At 46.6% G+C, this 23,363-nt stretch overlaps 1 protein-coding gene across 2 annotated transcripts in view; it reads left to right on the forward strand.

Moving 5' to 3' along the window:
• The window catches only part of Npas2 (neuronal PAS domain protein 2), a 169,539-nt gene that overhangs the window by 129,669 nt on the left and 16,507 nt on the right, over positions 1 to 23,363 (forward strand). For both annotated transcript variants that reach the window (XM_011238452.3, NM_008719.2), the window contains exons 8-17: positions 1,070 to 1,188; positions 1,926 to 2,008; positions 2,718 to 2,824; positions 4,937 to 5,084; positions 7,567 to 7,651; positions 10,440 to 10,581; positions 11,333 to 11,442; positions 12,625 to 12,726; positions 14,683 to 14,829; positions 21,899 to 22,096. In XM_011238452.3, the coding sequence (XP_011236754.1) occupies positions 1,070 to 1,188; positions 1,926 to 2,008; positions 2,718 to 2,824; positions 4,937 to 5,084; positions 7,567 to 7,651; positions 10,440 to 10,581; positions 11,333 to 11,442; positions 12,625 to 12,726; positions 14,683 to 14,829; positions 21,899 to 22,096 (1,241 nt within the window). The remainder of the gene's footprint in view (positions 1 to 1,069; positions 1,189 to 1,925; positions 2,009 to 2,717; positions 2,825 to 4,936; positions 5,085 to 7,566; positions 7,652 to 10,439; positions 10,582 to 11,332; positions 11,443 to 12,624; positions 12,727 to 14,682; positions 14,830 to 21,898; positions 22,097 to 23,363) is intronic.

The raw sequence follows: 23,363 nt of genomic DNA on the forward strand, positions 1-23,363 counted from the left end.
CTGGTACCAACATTTAACAAGTTTTCTGTGCGTCTGGTTCAGAGTTTCAGAGTTGCTCGGTTGTCCTGTTGCTCTGTGGCCTGTGCTGGGGAGGATCATCATCGCAGGGAGCACACAGCACACGTCAGAGCAGAGCTGCTTAATAGGCGGCTGGGAGAGAGACAGTATGGATGAAATCAGAGTCTAACCATCTCTTCCAAAGGCAGAACTCCAGGAGCCAAGGACATCCCACTAAGCACCACCTCTCAGAGGTTCTACCACTTCCAGGCAGCACCAAACTGGAAACTGAGCCTTTACCACATAGGTGTTTGTAGGATATCCAAGTCCCAAGCTGTAACTACCTACATCCCAAGGACATCTTCTCAGGGACCCAGGCCCTATGTCATTCCAGACTCCCTAAGATGACAGACCCTTCATGCCTGAGAAGAGACCACTTCTTTCCATGGGATGATCTGTAATGGGAACAAGCTGGACTATGGAATTTACCTTAGAACATCAGCAGATGTCAACATCTAGCCCTCCTCACCTGTAGACCGCAGTTCTCAACCTATGGGCCGTGACCCCTCTGGGGGTTGAACAACCCTTTTAAAGATCTCCCACATACCATACATTTACATTATGATTCTTAGCAGCAACAAAATCACAGTTACGAAGTAACAACGAGATAATTTTTATAGTTGGACTCACCACAACATGAGGAGCTATGTTAAAGGGGTGACGACACTCCGAAGGTTGAGAACCGCTTCCGTAGAAGGAGGCCTTGCATTATAGATCAGTTTCTCCAACACAAAGGAAATTTTGAATAGCTTGTGGAAGTGAAGGTCAGTGGGGCATGGTGACTACTAGCATGGACTGGATTCTCAGTTCAGCTGCTAGGAAGATGACTTAAAACAAGTGCTTCCCTTTCCTTATGTGTGTTCCATGGGAGTAACAGGTGTACCTTAATCATCGGGTTGTCATAAAAACAGAGCAAGTTAGGATACAAAAACTCCTGAAAGTAGGAAGTGTCGGGTAAGGGTTAGCTAGTGTTACCAGGCAGGGCTAACTCGTGTGTCTTTCTCCATCTCAGTGCCTAGCCCCTCCTGTAATGGCTTTGACAACACCCTTTCAAGACCCTGCCATGTACCCCTAGGAAAGGACGTCTGCTTCATCGCCACCGTGCGCCTGGCAACCCCGCAGTTCTTAAAGGCAAGTCCCTGACAGTGATGTCATGGGGACCTCGTTCATCGATGTCAACTTGGCTACGAGCCATTTATCATCCTTGTGGAAGAGAATAAAATTGCAGTAGAGTTCGTTTTAAAAATTAGTTTTCGAAACTCTAAATGTCTAGTTTCTGTGCCTGCCCCCGCCCCCAAGGACCCATCCCAAGTCCCAGGTTCCTGTGGATTGTTTAGTTTGAAGGAAGCACCCACTGCTGATAGGTTCACAGAGATGGAGGCTAACTGCAGGCGTCGAATGGTCGAAATACCATTGTGTGCTAAGTAGGCGTGGCTCAGACTGTGAGTCAAGGAAAAAAAAAAAAAAACACGAGCATTGATTGTATTTCCCTTCTGTGGTCTCGACTCACATCTCTGGTACAAATGTGGATGGAATTAAGTTAGTAATTCAGATTCCGATGAAAAGCCATCTCCACGTGTTTGCCACAATTCCAGAGAATGGGAAGCAGGGGAGGGGGAATGGGAAGCCACTGTGTGGCTCCTAGGTTCTTTTCCCAATTTGTGAAATGAATTGAGGATCAGCTAATACGGGAATTAGCTACAGATGACAAATTTCGGTACAGCACTATTTGGAGATTAGCTCAGAACAGTTTTAATTTGTATTATCCATCCTTCATTCCTTTTGAACCAACCTAGGGTAAGCATCTGGCACCCCAAGTAACGTTCTGCCTTTTTTTTCTTCTTCTTCTTCTTCCTTTTCCAACACAGGAAATGTGTGTAGCTGACGAACCTTTAGAGGAATTCACTTCGAGGCATAGCTTGGAATGGAAATTTTTATTTCTGGATCACAGGTTTGTGAGGAGAAGAAAAACATATTTGAGTTGGGTCCTTTTCAACTGTTGTTTGCATGAGCCAGGCTCCACTTGGGAGAATAAAGTCCAGCCTGGTCCCTGACAGGGGAAGGACTCCTTGGCAATAGGAACAGTTGTTCCCAGCTAAGGGGAAGGCCGGTACCCTGACATCCTTGTGCCTGTCCCACTTGCGATCGGGTCCTATGTTCAGAGTGATGCCTTAGCCCCAAGATGTCTTTGGGGTGGTCCTAACTCAGGCCATTTCTAGTTTCCAATTGGCAAGAAACAAATGTGAGGAGAGAAATTCTCTGATTTCTTTCATCGCCCTTTGATCCTTCAGCCCAATTCTTCATCTTTCCTTCACAGCATCACAGCTGATGAATGCGCAACCACCCTTCCCCAACCTTTAATTGGGGCATTGGGCTGGATCAGTCTCCAGCTGTTTAAATTCTTCAATATCTATAAGTTCTTATTATCATTCAGGCCAGGTTATCCCAAGGACTGGAGTGCCTATACGCTGAAACAAACCGGTTCTTTACAAAGACTCTCTGGCCCTAACCATTGTTACATTGTTGCATTGCTACATTGCTGGTTTCCTGCCCCCTGGTTCTTGATAAATGAGGCTTCCATGGAAACTAAGCTTGCAAACTGAGTTGTTAACAACCAGTTTGTGAGTTGTGCTTGAAGAGTTCCCCATGTCTCCCTGCAGAGCTCCTCCAATCATAGGATACCTGCCCTTTGAAGTACTTGGCACCTCAGGCTACGACTACTACCACATTGATGACCTGGAGCTCCTGGCCAGGTGCCACCAGCATCGTGAGTACCGTACACTCACCTGCCGGACCGGGAGTCTTGTGTTTGCTTTTCAGGGCCCAAACAGCAGGATTCTGTGGCCCTGGAAGCCCTGCTTGCCATGGTGGGCCAGGCATGGTGTCCCATGCAGTAATCATGAGGACTACTGGAATTCGTTCCTATACTTAGCCCTATGGGTCCAACATGGAATTAATATTGCCCAGATCCCTAGCAACATTCCGCTATCATCCAGAAAGTCATGCTTATTAATCCTAATCAAAAAATTAAGGCAGGGCTAGACTTTCTTTTAGGCTATGGAATGCACTTGAAAGATAAAATACCAAATGTTCTGCCTGCTCTTGAGGCAGACCACAAGGCTAAGGTTGATGTCCTGGCCTCCCTAAATACAACATTCTCAAGGGAGTGGCTCTGTAGCCTGACTTTCCCAGTAAACATTCTTTTGGACATTCACCCAAAAGATGCTCGGAACTGTGACCAGCATCTCCTGGCTGCCCTCCACGGTGAGGTCTGCTGAGAAGTCCAGAAGCAGATGACTTTGCAAGATGCTGCCAGTGTGGAAGGGGTATGCGCAGGATCTTGAGGGGATTGCAGGGCACCTCCAACACTGAGGGAAAAGTCAGAAAAGGCTCTGTGCCACAGAAGAGGGGAGCACTCCAGCAAGCATTTAGAGTAGGCCACATACATGCCCCAGGAAAGCAAGAATTACAAACTTTTCCAGTTCTCATTCACAAGAAGAAACAACCACTCAGAGTGATTTTCGGCACCAAGGCTCAGCTTTGGGTAAAAACAGTTTCCATAACATTGAGCTATGGCTTCTGATAAATGGTCCGTGGACATTGGTCTTCCGTAGATGCCTTACCTATAGGAGCTGTTCGGACTTCCTTTCTGTGCTGTCCTTGTTAACAGAGGAGCATGCTGAAATTGCAGCTAAGGTCTGTTGGGATATAAAGTCCATCTTAACCGTCACCCTTTGCTCCTCAAAATATAGCTTAGACAAGCCGCATAAGCACCAGATTAGCTTTAGTATAGACTCTCAGGCTCCCTTCACCAGGGATCAGGGTTGGGACGCACATTCAGATAGGAGAAGCATGTCTGTTTTAAACTTCTGGCTGCCTCTGACTCTTGTAGCATAGAGAAGCCTTTCAGGTTAAAAAATTACACTGAGCATCTGTAAGACTTGCCCAGTGGCTCTGGCAAGATCTGTGCTTGCTTTGTAGAGCCCACACTTCCGTTTGTTGGCCCTCCCTGCTCAGAACTACATTGTTTTGAGGCCATGGTTCCCTTTGCTAGCCCCACTTCCTTAAGTAAGACTCTTCGAGATGGATTTCATTACAAGATGCTAAATTGCGAGCCCTGTGGCAATAAAATCCAAATTGGTCTTCTTCCTCAGATCCATAATTTATCTGTCTGCCTCACGTGAGCTAATGAACCACTGGTGTGCATTCTGTCCTGGATCCTCCCCTCCCCACAAGCAGCCATCTGTAGACAAAACTCCAGGCAGTTATGCAGCTGCAGGGAAGACCTGGACTGTAGGCGGCCATGCCAGACTCTATTCTAAAACGGTGTAGACTGAGACTCAACTGTGGACGACAGCTGGAGAGTCTGTCCGTCAGTAGCTAGTTGTCAGGTCTATTTTGGGTCCACTTCTCCCAGCGTCTGGATGCTCACTCCTCTGCCCGGCTCTTGAAGGTCCAAAGGCTTTGTACCTCCAGCAGGAAGATGAGTCCCAAGAAAGCCAGGGCCTCCTTTTACTTAAGCCTCAGGAAAATCTATCCTTGTGTGCCATCTCGTGAGGAAGAGCTTTTTAAGCCTTTGTGCAATTGGGAGCATACAGATCGCTGTATTAAGAATTCTTCCATTTGACTGAATATGACTAAGTCAAAGCACATGCCTAATAAGTATGAGGCCCCAAACTCAATCCCCAGGACCCCACAACCCTCCCCAAGAGTATTAGATAGTATGGTAACAGTCCCTTAAAGTATGATGCTACCAGGAAAATAAGCAATATTTGGTGCTGTCTCCTACAGTGTTTGAATTTTAGTTGTAAGTTTTGGGGGAAAGGTCACTTTTACATTAGTGCATACTTCATACAGAGTCTGCTGTTTCTCCTCCTAGTGATGCAGTTTGGCAAAGGGAAGTCGTGCTGTTACCGGTTTCTAACCAAAGGGCAGCAGTGGATTTGGTTGCAAACCCACTACTACATCACCTACCACCAATGGAACTCCAAGCCTGAGTTCATCGTATGCACACACTCAGTGGTCAGGTACTGAGTAGCCTGGGCCTCTGGGAGGTGTCTGGGAAGGTGGGTGAGGTTCCCCCAGGGATAGGGAAGGACCAGGGGCCACCTTAAGTACACCCTGTATGAGAGGAGAAATTCCGGCTGGCATCTGCAGCAAGCTGGACAGTCAGAACTCAGCCCCTGCCCAGGTAGACACCCCTCTCCTCCAGGCCTGGAACTTCCTGTGAGTTCTCAGTCAAACCCGTTTGAAAGCTGCCAGGATATTACTTAGTGAGTTCCTGCTTCAGTGACCTACTTACATATTTTTCCCTCATCTCTCTCCAGCCCCCAGCTTTTCCTTGTTGCTGTTTTTGAGAGGAAAATTAAAATGTTGTCACCAAATAACTCAAACACATACTTCTTTTTTTTTTTGTTGTTTTTCTTTAAGGCAAAAAAAAAAAAAAAAACAAAAAACAAAAAACAAAAAACAAAAAACCCTGCTGGCAACTGAGATAGTATTAAGAGAACATCTGGGCTGCCTGTAGGAAACTGGCCCTAGGGGTCCCTAGCAACTTTGGGGAGCCCTCAGTTCAGTATGGATAAGCAGGGAGTCAAAGGGTAACAATATATCCGAATAGCATAGATGTATCCCCTGTGGGTTCCCAGCTCTCAGAGGTAAAGGGAAGTGGCCGTTCCCCCTCCATCCCAGCACAGACACACCATGACAACTAGCTGACCTGAGGCTGGTTTAGAAGAAAGACTTTGTGCCCAGCACAGTGGCATGCTCCTATAATCCTAGCATGAGAAGCTGAGTCAGGAGGATCTCCAGTTTGAGGCCAGCCTGGGCTGAAGGTGAGACCATGTCTTGGAAAAACAAATTAATAAAATAATAAATAGCCCATCCTTCTATCAAGTAGATTTTACATCCATATATGGCTAATCACTGATGGAAAGTATTTTAAATTAAATTCATATTAAAGATAGACAAGCATTTTTTTCTTCTCACTCTTTGTAAAGAGCATAGTATAGCAGCTATGTGCAAAGCATTTACATTGTATTGCACTGTGTGTTAAAAGGAAACTACCTGTGTGTGAAGTTTGCAAGAGGGTGATTGCAATGCTACCCCGTTTTATATTAGGGACTTGAGCTTCTATAGAGGGATAATATGTATTTGTATGTGTATGTATATATGCATATATGCCTATATATGTATGTATATGTGTATGTGTGTATATGTATATATGTATATTATGTATATGTGTGTATGCTTATATATGTATGTATATGTATATATGTATGTATATGTGTATGTGTGTATATGTATATTATGTATATGTGTATATGTGTGTATGCTTATATATGTATGTATATGTGTGTATGTGTGTATATGTATATGTTACATATACATATATGTGTAACACATATGAAGATTGGCACACGTCTCTGCATATATAAATGTGCATTAGTAGGAGGAGAATAGGGAAGCACTGGCCTTTCTCAGCCATTGACTACATCTCATTTTATCACAACATGCACTCATGCTCAGACTCCTTCTTTGGTTCCCAGCCCATCCTCTTGGGTTTTCTCAGTCAGTGGCTCGTGGCCTGTGGCCTTGTGGCTAGTAGTCGTTCATTGCCTCTCAGACTGTGTCTTTTCCAGTGGGCTGCTCAGTCTCTCAGAGAGGATGCATGACACCCTTGCTCTCTCCTTCCTCCCGCATCGTAGGAAGAAGCTAGGTCTGGGAGAGCATGAGGACTGAGCCGAGGAGATAAACCAGGGCTCAGACACTCCAGGCTCTCATCCCAGGCTCCTCCTAATCCTGCGACTGCACCATAGAGTTATCTACAGTAGACAAAGTGGGTCCCTAGACTCAGCAGTGGCCTGGGACTGTCTAGGTCTTGGTTTGTTTCTTTGTATATACATAATGAACATGTTTGAAGCACAGGTTTCTGTTTTGTTTTGTTTTGTTTTTTTGGTTTGGTGGGGGTTTTTTGGGTTGTTTTTGTTTTTGTTTTGTTTTTGTTTTGTTTTTGTTTTTGTTTTTGTTTTTCGAGACAGGGTTTCTCTTTATAGCCCTGGCTGTCCTGGAACTCATTTTGTAGACCAGGCTAGCCTTGAACTCAGAAATCTGCCTTCCTCTGCCTCCTGAGTGCTGGAATTAAAGGCGTGCACCACCACGCCTGGCCTGAAGCACACTTTTTAATTCTTTACAAGCAGAAGCTTAGCAACAAACAAAAGTATATCTTAAAAGCTAACGTATCTGTAGATTTCAGGTAATAAAGGGATAGAGAACAGAGGGGAGAGAAATAAACCCAGGCCAGAACTGAAAATAGCTGGTACATAATATTAAAATCTTTGCAAGGCAATTAGGCAGGAATGAGACTCGGTCCTCTGAGCAGGTCACAGATGGGCTTCCTTGGGCCACACATTCTATGAGTAGGTTTTATATAGAAAGCTCCATGTGTCCCCATGGGCATTGCCTTCCTGGAATGTCCAGGCTTCACAGTGGTTTCTCTTTTCTGAGCAGTTACGCAGATGTTCGAGTGGAAAGGAGACAGGAGCTGGCTCTGGAAGACCCACCCACAGAGGCCATGCACCCCTCTGCAGTGAAGGTGAGTTCATCCCTGCTAGAGGGAAGGGCTAAGCAGTGGCACCTCCCATGGGTGGTGCCATCTATCCCATTCTGATAGATACCAGGCTAGCAAGGATGGATTCATCTGGACTAAGCCCTCGCTGGAGACCCATAGCTCTCCCGATAGCTTGTGGGTGTTTGCTCATTTGCCTTCCAGGATGGTCCCGTGAGGTAGATGCTGTGTGCTCTCTCCCTTCCCTCCGATGAGCATGGAAGCATGGGTACTCAAGGACAGGCTTGTAAAAAGCTGGCTCAAAAACAGCCTCTGGACTCAAGGAATGGCTTGGCAACTTCCCAGCCTTCCAATGATGGCTATAAAAAGCCACAGATAAAGTGCCAGAGAGCAATTCCATCACCCACTAGAGTGTGGAACAATCCAAGGCCTACATCCCTCTCTTAGACTAAGCTTTATTGTATTGCTTCCAATTATTAGCCTGTGCCCCCTGCACTCCCCAGCTTTGATCTTGCTTTATGGTACTAGGAGTGCAATCCATGTGAAGCTACCGCCCCATCCCTCCCTGTAGTTTCTGACTAGGTGTCACAAGATTTTAGTTAGTAGCCACCTTAGCATCAGCTTTGTCAGGAATGCCGATGTAAAAAGGATCCTTCAGTCCACCAATCCCACCACCTCCTTCCTTTCTCTACCCTGAGTTCTCTGGTCCCATCTGTCCAGACTTTTCCTCACACAGTGCCAAGAAACTATGAAGGCCAGAGCCTTGGGTCTCAAAGGTCATTTATACAACAAGTAGAAACATTATAAGATTAAAAAAAAAGAAGAAGAAGAAAAGAAAGAAAGCTAAGAATGTCCTATGCTAAGAAATTATCAGCTAGATGAGCCTGCGTTCTTTCAAGAAAGCAAGTGCTGCCAGTCAATCTATGAAATAAGGATTTCTTTTCATCAATTGTGGATAAACCCTTTTTTGGGGGATATGTTGAAAGCTGGGTGAATGCTTGGCAGCAGAGTCGTTCAAGTTCTAGGGTGTCCAGAAACTTAGATTCCGGAATCTGACCAGAGGCTTTGCAGCAGCCTGCCAGCCTATCTGTGATCAATAGAAACATCTGTCATCCCTTGTGGATGAAATTGGGAGGAAGGAAAAATCACCCTCAAGGATCAGAGAGCCCTGTCTACAGAGGCTCACCTGATCTCTGTAAGTGTTCCCCACCCATCCTTACCTGAATGGCTGCCATCACTTAGTGAAATGTCTGCTTCCCACATCACACTCTGTCACAGTGTCGGGTCAGAGAATGGAATTCAGCTAGCGTTAGACAGGTGTTAGACACACCATACATCAACCACAGAGTAATATAATATGTACCCATCAGCGAAACAGAAATGTGTCTCTCTCTCGGGTTTCTGTGTGAAAAGGTAACACCTCCTTTTGAAGTGAAACCTCTATGATGTTGCCTCTCACTCTGTGGTGATCTTGTCTGAGGGACATTTAATGCTCCACTGACTGACATGTCTGTGAAATGCAGATTCCATTGTTGGCTGTGATATTCCATGCTAGCAGTGCCTGTGAATGAATGCCCCTCCGTGTGCATGCTCACTCCTGGGGCCAATTCTCTTGGCTGATCAGGAATATGTGATTCACTGTGGTATGGTGCAGTGACCCTTGGACCAGCCTTATCTAAGGAGATTGTCACTAAGCAAATGACATTTCCCACCACACATACAGGTGCATCCTGCCATCCTGTTTGACAGAAAAGATTGTAGGTCACATATCAGTCATGCCGGTCCTCTTTATGGGGGGCACGCACACACACACAGACATACACATGCATGCACATACATGTATACACACATACACACGTGCATATTCACACTCACATACACACACATGTATACACACTCACACACATACACATATTTACACTCACATAGATGTGCGCACGTGTGCATGCATACACACACACACACACAAACATACACATCATGGTAGCAACCGATCTAAAGTCAGAACAACACATGGACTCACATATGTGAAACTGAATACCCAAGTCAGTGGGTGGTCATTACACAATGGGTGCGGTAATTTCTCCCTTCTGGGTTGCCACAGGACTTAGGGGAATAAACACTGTGTTTTCTTCTTTGGCTTAAAAAAAAAATCATAACCTATTTGCATACACTATGACTCTTACGCCATAAAGGTTTGTAGCCTGTCCATCAAAGCTGCTTTCTCTCCCGTCATATCTTGTTTGGAGTAGACACGACCTGGAAGCCAGGACCAGATAAGAGTCAGATATCAAACAATGAGAGACCATAGCTTTTTACCCATGCAGAGAGCAAGTGTGCACGGCAGCAAAGGAAGAACCCTGTGATGGCCCAGTGCCCTGTATCTCATCGCCATGTTAACAAGCCATCACTAATGGTAGCCCTACTGCATTCTGATCTCTCATTTCAGAAAACTACAATACTTGTCAATGAGATAACTGTTTTAAGGAACAAATAAAATGTAAGGTCAGTGGAGGGAATATAAAAAAATCAAAATAAAAGAGAAAGAAGGTGCAAATAAAAGTGGTTTGTAAGACAAAGCCTCTTGGTGATGGTACAACACATGAGTATCTATCTACTGTACCCAAATGTATCTAGAAAGATTCCTAAGATGATAGAGCATTTCTCCCACTTTCTTCCAAATTCTTCTATGTACTAGAACTAAGGTCACATTTTCCACTCATTCATGGAATCTTAATGCTGAAGCTTATTTTTATTTGTGTGTCTGTTTGTCTATCTGCTCGCACGAGCTCATATGCACATGTGTGTGTTTCAGGAAAAGGACTCAAGCCTAGAGCCTCCACAGCCCTTTAATGCACTTGACATGGGCGCCTCAGGTCTTCCCAGCAGCCCTTCTCCATCAGCCTCCTCAAGGAGTTCCCACAAGTCCTCACACACAGCCATGTCAGAACCCACCTGTGAGTACCATTCCATGGACGGGTAAATATGGGGCCATCAGACCAGGGGCACAGAGTCACACAGAGTCCCAGACTGAGTTGGGTCAGGCCACCTTTACCCAGAATGCACAGGGTGTAAAACAAAACAAAACAAAAACACCATGACCAAAAAGTCAACTGTGGAGGAGGGGGTTTATTTCCTATTACAGTTGTAGTGTGTCATCCAGGGACATCATCAGGGCAGACACTCAAAGCAGCACCTGATGTGGAAGCTGTGGAGGAAGAGTGCTGCTGACTGGCTTGTTCCTTGTGGCTTGTTCAGCCTGCCATCCAGGACCACCAGCCCAGGGGTGGCCCCCACCTACATCACATCATCAATCAAGAAAATGTACCACAGGTTTGCCCATAGGCCAATCTGGTGGAGGCATTTTCTCAATTGATGTTCCCGCTTCTAAAATGACTCTAGCCTATGTCAAGTTGTGGTAAGAGCTAGGCCAGGACACTGTTCCCTGTCTGTGTTCTGAGCATGACAGAGTGGGTGACATTCAGGTCAGACTATGTGAGGTGTTTGAACAGGGTGGTGGTTGGACCAAATGATAGAAATGGAGCATTAGGACAACTTGTATGTCCCCTGCCTGCTTCCTGGTTGGGCGTTTATGGTTTGGCTTAAGCTCTGCATAGAGATCTCAACCTCAGGCCTTTGTCTTTTCTTCCGCTGAGGTAGCTGGGAAGTGTCTGTGAATCAGAAAAACCATCTCTCCTTTTCTTACAGCCACTCCAACCAAGCTGATGGCTGAGAACAGCACCACAGCTTTGCCAAGACCGGCCACCCTACCCCAGGAGTTACCAGTGCAGGGGCTCAGCCAGGCAGCCACAATGCCGGTGTGTGGGGGACCACATCTTCTCAGTGGGGGGAGTGCTGCCCTGTGACGTGGGACATGGGAACACACTGAGTCTTCTCGGAGAATAGGTTCTACTTTGGGATGGAGGTGACCAGAGGGGTAGGCAGGGAGGGCAGGTATTGCAGGCAGGGGTCGTGACGTCACTGCATTTGCTTAGCAACTAATGTTAGACATCTTACCACAAAATGAGCATGGATATGTACTTGAAGAATACAGAATTCAAGTGATTTTAAGAATAGTACTCGGTGCTTCAATCATGAGGGTGGGTGTCTCCCAAGCCTCTTGGGGGCCCTCCTGCTTAAATCTCATTTCACCTGTGGCTGTGAAAACTGGTGTCAGGCTACACTGTTGATATATGCCAAACCTCTCCATAACACCACAGAGTGATGGCCCTGTACAAAGTCATCAGCAGGCCATATGTTGTCATGGATGGTGGCCTGCTGTGCTTCTGTCTCCCCCAGATGTTCAGGGGACACAGCTTGAAGAGGTCACAAGAGCACCTGGTTGGTGAGCCTGCAGCTGACATTTCTCACGCACACCTCCTCCCTGCCGCCTTGCCCCCCTCAGTCCGCCATTGCTCTCCTGGGTGACGCTTTCTATGCAACCTGCTTTTATAGTCCCCAGGGACTAGGCACCTATGAGGATCACTTCAGAGGAGTCTTCCTCCTAATCCCCTAAAAACACTTAATAGCCCACGAGACTAGCAGTTGTCCTCTCTCCTATTTCTCCGAGTTGTTCCCCAGCATCCACCCAAGTGATCAGGAAATGCTCAATGACAGCATCCTCAGAATGAGTACCTTGGTCCTGCAGGAAGGAGTCTGTCGAGGAAGGGGCAGCAGAAGGAAAGAGGAGCTGCCGAGCACAGGCAGACAGCAGTGGCCTTGCCTAGCGCACGCACCACCACGTAGTGGTAGGGATCGTGCACTCTCAGAGCACCTGAAACCCGCTCAAGAGCCGCATGGCTCTTCCACCAGCCATGAGTCGCTCCTAACTACATGTCTTGCACAGAAATCAGTGCAGCCAGGAAATAGAGGTCTGGAACTTTCTGAAAGTCTTCATCCTAGGACTTGCAGCTGGAACACGGAACCTACAGAAAGCCCTGCCCAGAGCAGCTCAGAAGCGGCTGTTTAACAAAAGTCCTATTCTCTCCTCCCCTCCCCAGACTGCTCTGCATTCCTCAGCCTCCTGCGACCTCACAAAGCAACTCCTGCTGCAGAGCCTGCCTCAGACCGGCTTGCAGAGTCCACCTGCTCCAGTGACACAGGTGAGTCAGAGACAGGACAGAGAAGAGGTGTTTTCTGGGCTGCTGAATCTTCTCACGCAGCTGTGTAGTGCACATGCATGTATCAGCTAAGGCCCTAGGTGGGGGATTTTACCACAAAGTCAACAGGAGACGTGTAACAATGTATCACACCTGTCCTCAACAGCCACAGGGGTCTTCTCCCGCTTCATGTTCTTTCCCCATGTCTGACAGTCATCTTCATATAGTCATCTCTATCATTGTATTTGTCTGTCTTCCTTTCATTTCAAAGAACTCCAAACTTTAGTATCTAGAAGCTACTAATCCATTACTATAAATATCACGGTCCTTGAAAAAAGTGCATTACAGCTCTGCTTCCACTAAGTGATTCCTTACTAGTTTCAACAACACTCTGTGGGTTCTTGTTTGGGTTTGGGTCAGTTCAGGAGCAAGGCATTGGAGATGCAGGGATGCCGGTAGTTTGCAGAGCTGTGGGGAGAAGCGGGCATATAACCAGAGAAACTGCCCTCACGGGGCCACTTTCTGGGGGAGGTGCTCCTTGTGTTGGCCCAGAAGAGTGGCTAGGAAACTGGTAGATGAATGGATAATAGAAAAAAAGACTTACATGTGAGTTTTAGAGGAGAGCTATGTAACTCGGCCTGGCACAGGACAAGAGGCTGAGCATCGGGCCGCCCACTCTTGTCCTGGGGAGGAGTGCACAGGTTCACGTGTATGTGCTATGGAGCCCAGAGCTCTGACGTCAGCTCCTTCATGGGCATTTGGCATTGTCCCAGTCTCTGGCCCCAAGTTATACCTGGATCCCAGATGGCTGTTCACCAGAACCTCATCCTCTCCACGTTTGGCTGTCTCTCTCTCTCTCTGTGCAGATCTGAGATGGCTGATGGGAACATTTTGGAACATATGCCCTCGTAGAAGTGGTCTCGGATGCTTTCCTGGAATAAGAAAGACGTGTGTTAGCATATGCTTCTTGCTAGCGTCTGGCTTGAGCAGTGATATCAAAGCTGTTCAGCCAGTCTCCTAATTAAAATAGTCCATCTTTAGCCTCATGGGGGAAGAAATCGGAATAGTGGTTTTCCTTTTCAAGTCCTTGAGACACTTTTGGTAGGAAATTAGTGATTTGTTTCAATCCAAAGAAACAAGAAATGAGACTCCCTTTTGCTTCTGGGCCTTACATCTAAAAAAAAGAACAAAAATAAAAACAAAAGGTTCATAATGCCTAATGGTAGGAAATTCTAATTTTTCATGTCTTAAAACTTACTTAATAATAACTGTTCTTGGTCTATAGTATGCTCTATACCTGATAACAACTGCATTTCTTTAAGATTTATTTTTTATTCTTGCATGTGTGTGTGTGTGTGTGTGTGTGTGTGTGTTGTGTTTATGTGCACCATGTGCATACAAGTGCCCGCAGAGGCCGCAGAGCATTAGATCCCTTGGAGGCAAAGTTAAGGGACAGTTGTGAGCTACCACATAGATGGCTGAGCCAGGGTCCTCTGCAAGAGCATCAAATACTCTTAATGCTAAGCCATCTACTCAGCCCTAACTACTGTATTCTTTAAGAAATTCTCATATAATGAATGGCTTATGCCAGTGGCATCCTTGAGGCAAGCATCAGGCAGCGATTGTGTCCTTCCCCATAGCTCTATGCTGCTTGAGCCTGTGAGACAGACAGTGAGCCTGGGGGGCGGTGGGTAAGAAGACCTTGATAGATCCAGGCCCAGTAGGAGAGCACCAGGTTCCGATTTAGGGTGACAGAGGGGCTTGCTGTCATCATTAGCACAAGGAACGCTGGCTAGACACCTTGTCACTTCAGAGCCGAACAGTCGTTTTCTCAGAGATCCTGAGAACAGCGACCAAGGGACAGGAAAGAAGTATTTAAGACTGATCTGAATGCTGGCAAAGGTGGTCTCAGGCTGAAATAACTCTTTGATTTGAATTTTTTTTTACTTCCTTTTGAAGTTTTCAGCACAATTCAGCATGTTCCAGACCATTAAAGACCAACTGGAGCAGAGGACACGGATCCTGCAGGCCAACATTCGGTGGCAGCAGGAAGAGCTTCATAAGATCCAGGAACAACTCTGCCTGGTCCAGGACTCCAACGTCCAGGTAATGTGCCTGTGCAGACTGGCCTCTGTTCTCCTTAGCATTCACTCCTGTTCAGTCAGGACTTTACCCTCAAGTCCCTAGGTATTGCCTCACAGAACCCAGTGTGCTTAGGAAGTATGCAGACCTAAAGTCTGCCTTGAGAGCCCTAAGCATTTGCAGCCACCCTAGGCAAGACAGAAGGAGCAGAAAGGACACTTCAAGAAAATCACCACAGGACTATCCCTGCCCATCCCCCTATGACACTGACTCGTTAGCATCCACTGGCAGCACCTATGAGAGAAGAACAATGCTGCAAACTAAGAAGCTGTTTCATGACAAGAGTTACATTATGACCGTGTGGTTTCCTTGGATGACCCCAGAGCCCTCTCTCCGGAGGTCTGCTCAGCTCTGCTGGGACGCACAGGGGACATCAGTTCTGCCTTCTGATCCTGTCCTTCCTGCCCCTGCATAGCACACTTACTAGATGGGACACCCAATGCATACCCAGGCAGAAGCCCGGGCATCCCTTTTTGTATTCCTGTAAGAATTACTCAGCAAACTACACAAAAGTCCTTCTTCGCTTTCCCTGCTGCGGTGACTCCCCAGTGTGGACACTGGAAGACGCCTAGCAGTCGCATGAATTTAAAAGCATGGCTGCCAAAATGTCGAATTCACAAAACGCCACTTGTTACCACTCTTCCCAGAGTGCGATATGTTTTTCCTCACAGATCCGTAACCCAGTCAGTAGCTTTGAACTTGTCTCGTTTTGATTACTTTAATGGGGTTTTATACTGACGGGAAGGGGGTGAGGAATTGAAGCAGAAAGTGCTAAAAAGCAAGGTGGGCGTCTGAACACCCTCCAGAGTGCTGGAGCTTTCTGCTTCCTGCCTGCGCCACCTCAGAGCGAGATTTTAAAATAACAGGCAATAATGTTATTGCTTTTGCTCCCAGTTGTAAAGGGTGTGATGTGTCCCCATCAGGGGTACATTTTGTGAACCCCCAACACATAGATTATGCTGAAGTACATATATATGTATCTGAGTCCGTCAAACAGCCATGAAAACACAGCCCTCCTGTGCATGCCTTCCCTGTGGAAATCAAGTGTTCTACTGCACCCCACACACACCCTGTACATACCAGGCCCTACAGTTTGTGCGTCTCTGTGGCGAAGTAGGGCCTTCAGTCTGCACACCTCCCTAAGAAGCCAGGCTCTCAGGTGCTCATGTTCCTATGCAATGTAAAATCTCCATTGCACACAGCCCCGTGTGGGAGCCAAGCCCCCCACCCGCCCCCAGTGCACACCTCCCTTGCAGAATCTATGTCCCAGTGTGTGCTAGTGAGTTCTTTTAGAATTAGGCTGCGAGGAAGTTCTCTGAGATGTTTGATGTTTGCTCTGGGGCAAAGGTGAAAGGTGCACAGGAGCCAAGCTGAGCTGAGGCACTACAGTCGAGAGAAAGTGGCCTCCTTAGCCTACAGCTTCTGCATGGAAACCACGCCCTCAGTGTGTACATCTCCCCAGTGGATTCTAAGTCCTCATTGTACAGCTGCCTATAGATGCTACACCCTCGGCATACAGCTCCCTGTGCATGCCAAGCTGTTGGATGCACAGCTCCCAGTGGAAGCTAAACCCCCTGGTGCACAGCTCCCCTGTGAATGCTAACCCCCACCCCATCCCACCCCCATGACTACCTGCCCTGTGGATGCTTAACCCCCTGGTGCATAGCTCCCCTACAGATGCTAAACACACACACACACATGAATACCTGCCCTGTGGGTGCTAACCCCCCTGGTGCACAGCTCCCCTGTAGATGCCAAGCCTTATCTGTGTTTATTCCTCTGCACTTATCTTCAAAGTGGAATTTTCCAAAAAGAACACGGAGATCCACAGACAATCAAACCAGAGAACGTCTCCTCCCCGAAGCCTGGCTTCTTGTTTTTCACAAGACTTAAATACATCCTAAAAACTCCTACCAAAATGTGATCCTTGAAAAAAGAAAAAAAAACTGATTCAACTGTAAAAATTTAAGCAAGTGGAAATTATTCTAGCCTCCCCAGCCTTTCCCCAGCCCCCCACACCCCCTAATCCCCCTTCCCCATCCTTACTTCTGCACACACACCACCAGAGAGGAAAGACAAGAGATAAGGATGACACATTGGCAGTTTGCCGAAGCCGGGCAATGATGCCGTATTGTACCGACTTTTTTGTAGTGTCTCCATATTAGTGATTTCTGTGTGTCCTGTAATGACACCAATGAGGTGTAAAGTCTGCAGGTGTGAATAGTGGAAAAGTATATTTAAGTGGGATCTATTTGTTCTAGCATACGTTTCTTACTTGTTTTGAGGGACTGTCTTGTTTTCTGTTTGCGTGTTTTCTATAACCTTTTGAGGTCGGCTTTTGAGAAATCCAAGAAATTCTTCGCTGTTGGTAAAACGGAGGCACAGACATGTATGCCCAGATGCAAACCAGGATTCCCTACCCAGCCAGGGTCGTTTACTGCAGTTCAGTGGGCTTACTTCATTGGTTCAGAACTGAAGTGTGCGCTAGTGCAGTCTTTTAAAATTAGGTTAGGAGGAAGTTCTCTGGGATATTTGATGTTTGCTCCCAGGTGAAGGTGTGCTGAGGTCCTCCCGGTCACGAGAGAGTGGCCTCGTGCTTTTTTGAGCACGTGTGCCCTCTGCTGGTTATTCAAATGAATGCCTATAAGGACACCTGCAGCCGTAGTAAGTAACATGTTCCTTGATTGGCTCTTTGAGACAGCCATCATTCTAGCCTAGCAGCCAGCCAGCCAGCTGTCCAGATATGTATGTCTCACTCGTTGGAGCACTGGGAGAGGAGGAGGATAAAGACAACAGGTTTTTTATTCCTTAGAGGCCACACACAGTTGGGACAGCATAACATATCAAACCATTAGCTCCATGACAAGAGCAGAGACAGTTTGAGCAAGAAGTTTCATTCTTTTGTTTGTTTGTCTGAGTGTTTTTCCATTCACTCCTTTAGCAGATCTCTGTACCCACAGTCAAAAGGGGAAGATCTCTTTCTCTCACTTTAAGAATAATGCCACAATGTAGCGCTCCTTCCACATTTGTTTCACCTTACCTACTTAACATGTGCTGACTTCATGACTCTTTCCTGGACAGTTTTATGTTGATTTGACACAAGCAAAAGCCATCTGAAAAAAGGGAACCTCAGTTGAGAAGATGCCTCCATAAGATCAGGCTGTAGGCAAGCCCTTCTTAATTAGTGATTGATGGAGGAGGGCTCAGCCCCTTGTAGTTGAGGCTACTCCAAGGCTGGAAGCCCTGGGTTCTCAAGGAACACAGGCTGGGCACACCATGAGGAGCAAGCCAGTAAGCAGCACCACTCCGTGGCCACTATAGCTCCTGCCTCCTATTCTGTCTGAGTTCCTGTCCTGACTTCCTTCGTTGATGAACAGTGACGTGGAAGCATAAGCCAGATAAACTCTTAATCCCAGCTTGCAGTTGGCCGTGGTGTTTCATCACAGCAATGCTATGGGGTAGCAGGATGTGGGTACTGCTGTGACGGAGCTGAGCGTGCGGTTTTGGAAGGATCGTGGAAGGACTTTGGGATTTGGGATTAGAAAAGTCATTGAGTCTTCAAAGCTTGATGGGCTATTCTGCGGGAGCTTCCGAGGTGAGAATGTTGAGAGACGTGCAGGGGGAGAGGCCTGACTTGTGAGGTTTCTGGGAGAAGCAAGGACTCTACAGGGCCTTTTGAGTGGAGAGTCTGTGGTGTCCCGTCAGCTGGAGCTGAAAACTTGGCTGTGATTAACAAGAGGCCAGAAACAGTAAAGTGAAAACTTTGTTGCTGGAATGCTGGATGCTGGTCAGCTGGGACTGAGAAATTGGCAGTGATTAGGAAGAGAGCAGCAGCAGTGAGGTGAAATCCTCTGGGAAGTGTTTCCTGAGTCTCTCTCTCTCTCTCTCTCTCTCTCTCTCTCTCTCTCTCTCTCTCTCTCTCTCTCTCTCTCTCACATACACACACATACACACACATATACACACATACACATACACACACACATGCACACACAAGCTTGTTCCAGAGGTGGCCAAGGTTGTACCTTACACAGTCAGCTAAACTTGGTAGTTTAAGAGTCACCCAGCTGATACTGGTTTTAAAGGCATGAGGGGTCATCGTGAGCAGCTGAGGCTTGCCACTGTGAGAAGCCAGGAGAAGCCATTGGTGAAGGTACAGCCTCCATAGCAGATGAAGGCCCAGGATAGAAGGGGGTCATGCAGAGAACTCGAGGCTTGGCACCATGAAGCAAGCCTATGAGAGGCCATGGTGAAAGTGCAGCCTCAGTAGCAGTTTAAGGCTTAGGGTGAAAGGGCTCGTGTAGGGAAGTTAAGGCTTGCTCTGGGCCATGGTGTATTATCGCAGCAATAGTAACCATAACTAGCACAGTCAATATTATAAGAATGGGGAAACCAAATCACTGGGAAAGTTATCAATATTGACCAAGATTATTCTCAGTGGTGGGACTGCATGCAGAACTCAGTGCGTCTTCTTTGAGGCAAACTATAATGCCTGCCACAATGAATCTTGCATTAATTTGACCCTTGGTCAGCAAGCAAGCTATATCCTGCCCAAAGGAATATAGCAATTGGCTTGAACATGAGTTTTTGCCGAAGCTGAGAGATCCTGTTTAACCCACATACTGTTCCGAAAGCTTACGCTAAGGGACAGCTGGAGTCATATAAAACACTGTCCCTCGAGGGTGCGGGTACTGAATCTGAGATGTGGGAAACCCAGAAATTCTTCTTGCTAGGCTTCTTCCCACACTCCTGTAACCTGAGCATTTGGGATGCAGATCTCTGGGAGTTCAAAGCCAGCCTGATCGACATAGGGCTACATAGTAGGACTCTGTCTCGGTGTTTTCCAATGGGGTCTTAGGTGGCTCCGGGGAGTTGGTCAGGGCCCACAGGTTGAGAACCACTGCTTTAAAATAATCAAGAGCCTTCATTTCACAGCTGTAGGTTTCTGGGTTAGGATGAGGTATGAAAGATTGTTGGAGAGGATGAGACATCCGGTCCAAACCCTGAAACACAGCACCACCCCCACCACCACCCCCTACCACCACCCCCACCCCCGCTGACCTTGGCATCATTGGCTTGTGGCTCAGGTTCATCTATGAATGGAACATGGGGTGAGCTGGCCTCTGGGTGCTCCTCACAGTATGTGCAGAGTGCAGGTTCATCCCTGCCTCCCCACATCTCCTGTGGCGTTCAGGGAACATGAGCCTGCTGCCCTCAGGTGGGCACATGGTTGTGCTGCCCTGGTTAGAAACTGTAACTAAATCTACCACGTGCCACAAAGGAAGAGCCTCCCTCTGCAAAGACCGCAGAGTTGGGAGCTTAGAATGGGTCAGGTACAACAGGAGCCATGATACAGACTATCAGCGCATGTTTCCAATGCCCAAGAGTTTTGGCTAAAAGAAATATTTGCATGCTTTTGGTTAAGTTATTACTAAGATTATTAAAGTTGTTCCTTCAACATTTAGACTCAATTTGTAAATCGTATTTTTTTTTCCTACTTGCAACTCTAATTGGGCCTTAAGACAGCACTTGGTGCATTTTGCTTGGTGCATTTTCTTTTTAAGCCACATCCAATTAGTTTATATGGTGAACAAACTGTGGATAATCCACATTAATGAACAAAGCCAATGGCAATGTAATATTTCAAAATCTGAAGCTTTCAGACACCCCATATACTCAATACAGAAAACATAAAAGTCAAAAAAAATCAGTTACTTAACTATTTAAAACACTTAACTATTTAAAATGAAATTTAGTAGCACTTCGGGTGTCCAATGAGACTGATTCCAGAATCTCCAGAGATACTAAAATATACAGATTTCAAGACCTTTTTATAATACAACATGGCATTGCACAAAACAGGTCCACATCCCCCTGTATTCTTTAAACCGAGTCTGTCCAATCCACAGCCTATATTGTGAACTCTCAAGGTCAGCACAATGTTGTTTGGGGGGGGGGAGTATTTGTAACTTGATTGCATGGTTTTTGAACTCTATAGATGACAACATCCCATCCCCTCAAAATAACAGGCCACCATTATTCGACATCTTTACGTAGCCTAAGACAATTCGTTTTTGTCCAGTATGGCCTGGATACGCTAAAAGGTTGTGACCTCTGCTTTGAATCATCTCTAGATTGTTTGTATACCTCCAACAGTGTGTGTGCTAAGTAAGTACTTAGTATAACACATATGTTTAGGAAATATTGACAAAAGGCAATCTATAGTTGGCACAGAAGAAATCCTCTTCCAAGTGGTTTTGATCTGAGTCTAGAGAGAGAACCCCCCAGACATGAGGATCAACCTTGTGTGGTACAAACTGTTTGAACTAAATCAGAGTCCTCACAAATATTTCAGCATTTTCTTGAACTAATAAAGGTACCCGCAGCCTTAACTGTCTAAGACAGCTTATGTAACAAATCATGATTATAAAACCAAGTGTGACTTTAAGGCATGTGGGTGATAGATCATTCTCTGCTCTTATTTCTCTATCTGGAAGGCTGAGTCACCTTCTCAAAGGAAGCAGGGCTGTCCCATCTCCTCAAGTCCTGGGTTGAAGTTGCCTAGGAGCACTGTGGGTACAAACCCTGGTCACTGGGCAGAGATTTCAGGTTGGGCATAAGACCCAGTCCCACTCTGAGTATACCATGAGCCATACGGCGCCATGCCACCATTAGGATATTATCGGATCGTTCTGTTCCTAGGATGCGTCTCCTCACCCTTCTAATATGACACAGATGAGGCAACTTGAACTTTGGAAGGATATCGGTCTGTGCGAAGAAAGCCGAGATGTAAGACTCTTTGGTCAAGTTGAAGTCACCTCACTGTGGTCCTCAGGAAGGCAGAGACAATGTCTGCCTGGCCCAGCCACTTATATCTAGTATGCTGGCTCGTGCGGGCTGCAGCATAAGCGCACACCTCCTGCTGCTCAGTCAGGGAATTGCTTTTAGTTGTGTCGAGGATCCCGGGTGTTTTTCCTCCTCTCTGGGATGAAGCGACAATGGGATTTCACAGGCATTTCTCTTCTGTCCTTAGATGTTTCTGCAGCAGCCAGCTGTGTCCCTGAGCTTCAGCAGTACGCAGCGACCAGCAGCTCAGCAGCAGCTGCAGCAAAGGCCCGCCGCACCGTCTCAGCCCCAGCTTGTGGTCAACACTCCACTGCAGGGGCAGATCACATCCACCCAAGTCACAAACCAGCACCTGCTCCGAGAATCGAATGTGATATCCGCCCAGGTACAGTACCCACTTCTGCTTCCTGTCCTTCCCACTAGGGTAGACACGCTCTTACAGCTAAGATGTACTTGGCTCCGGCAGATGTCAAATTCTAGAAACCTAAACGCCCTTCTCCGGACTAGGGAAAGAATACAGTGGTAGGCTTTTTCTTTAATTATTACTGTAAAGCCATTTTTGAAGGTTCAATTTGTATTCTCTCCTGCACTTTGTACTGGGAGAAGCGGCGCTGATGGTTAAAGCTAGATACTCGAACAGAGCAGAGTAAGGTCCTAAGCCCCTGCTTCTTGGACATCGCAGTACAGCGGGCAGATCGCTGCTTCTCTAGCAGCCTTCGCGTCCACACAGCTCCTAGGGCACCAGTGAGTATCTGTTCCCTGGGAGCATCAATGGAAGAGGAGTGTTGTGGACCTCACTGTGCTCCTTATCAGTACAGAATCCGGGAACTGGGTCATCTAGTGGACAGATAAATAAAGGCTTCCTCCAGATCCACAGGGGATAGCGTGAACCCACTCTTGGAGCCCAAAACTTGAGGAGATTCGATTCCCTTGCATTAAATGGTACAGCATTTACACAAGACGTGTGTGTTCCAATATAATTTATTTACTTACTCATTTAGTGACGCTGGGGGTTCAGACTCAGGACTTCTCCCATGCCGTGGAAGCACTGTACCCCGGTGCTACACTCCAGACCCCCTAATACTTTAATTCATTTTAGATGTTTGTTTGTTAATTTTATGTGTAGGGGTGTTTTACCTGCATGTATGTCTACGCGCTATGGGCCTGGTGCCCACAGAAGACACGAGAGGGTATCAGATACCCTGGACATGGATTTACAGGTGGTTGTGAGCCACCATGTAAGTGCTGGGAATTGCTCTTCCTCTGGAAGAGCAGCCAGTGCTCTTAAATGAGCCATCTCTTTAGCCCTCTAGATGATTTACACACCCCATACTGCACCAGTGCTGGGGAAATAGTTGTCATCTAGGGATGATGAGAACAGCTGTGAATGATCAATATGTGTCTTTTTCAAATACTTTTATTGGTTATTGAAATGATAAATCTGTGTAGCAGGAAGCTTAGTCCATCTTTATGCAAATTAAGAATTTGGCCTAAAAACATGGCCTTTTAATCTGACAAGGTCATCAAAACAAAACAAACATCTGAAGGCTGGGAGTAGCCCACGGGGCTCTGGAAAAGCAAACTGAGGCAGAGTTAATTCAGATACCAAAAGATGTTGTGAATGTCAAAATCTAAAACCTTGAGTTGTCATT

This window comes from Mus musculus, chromosome 1 (assembly GCF_000001635.26).
Source record: "Mus musculus strain C57BL/6J chromosome 1, GRCm38.p6 C57BL/6J".
Lineage (NCBI taxonomy): Eukaryota > Metazoa > Chordata > Mammalia > Rodentia > Muridae > Mus > Mus musculus.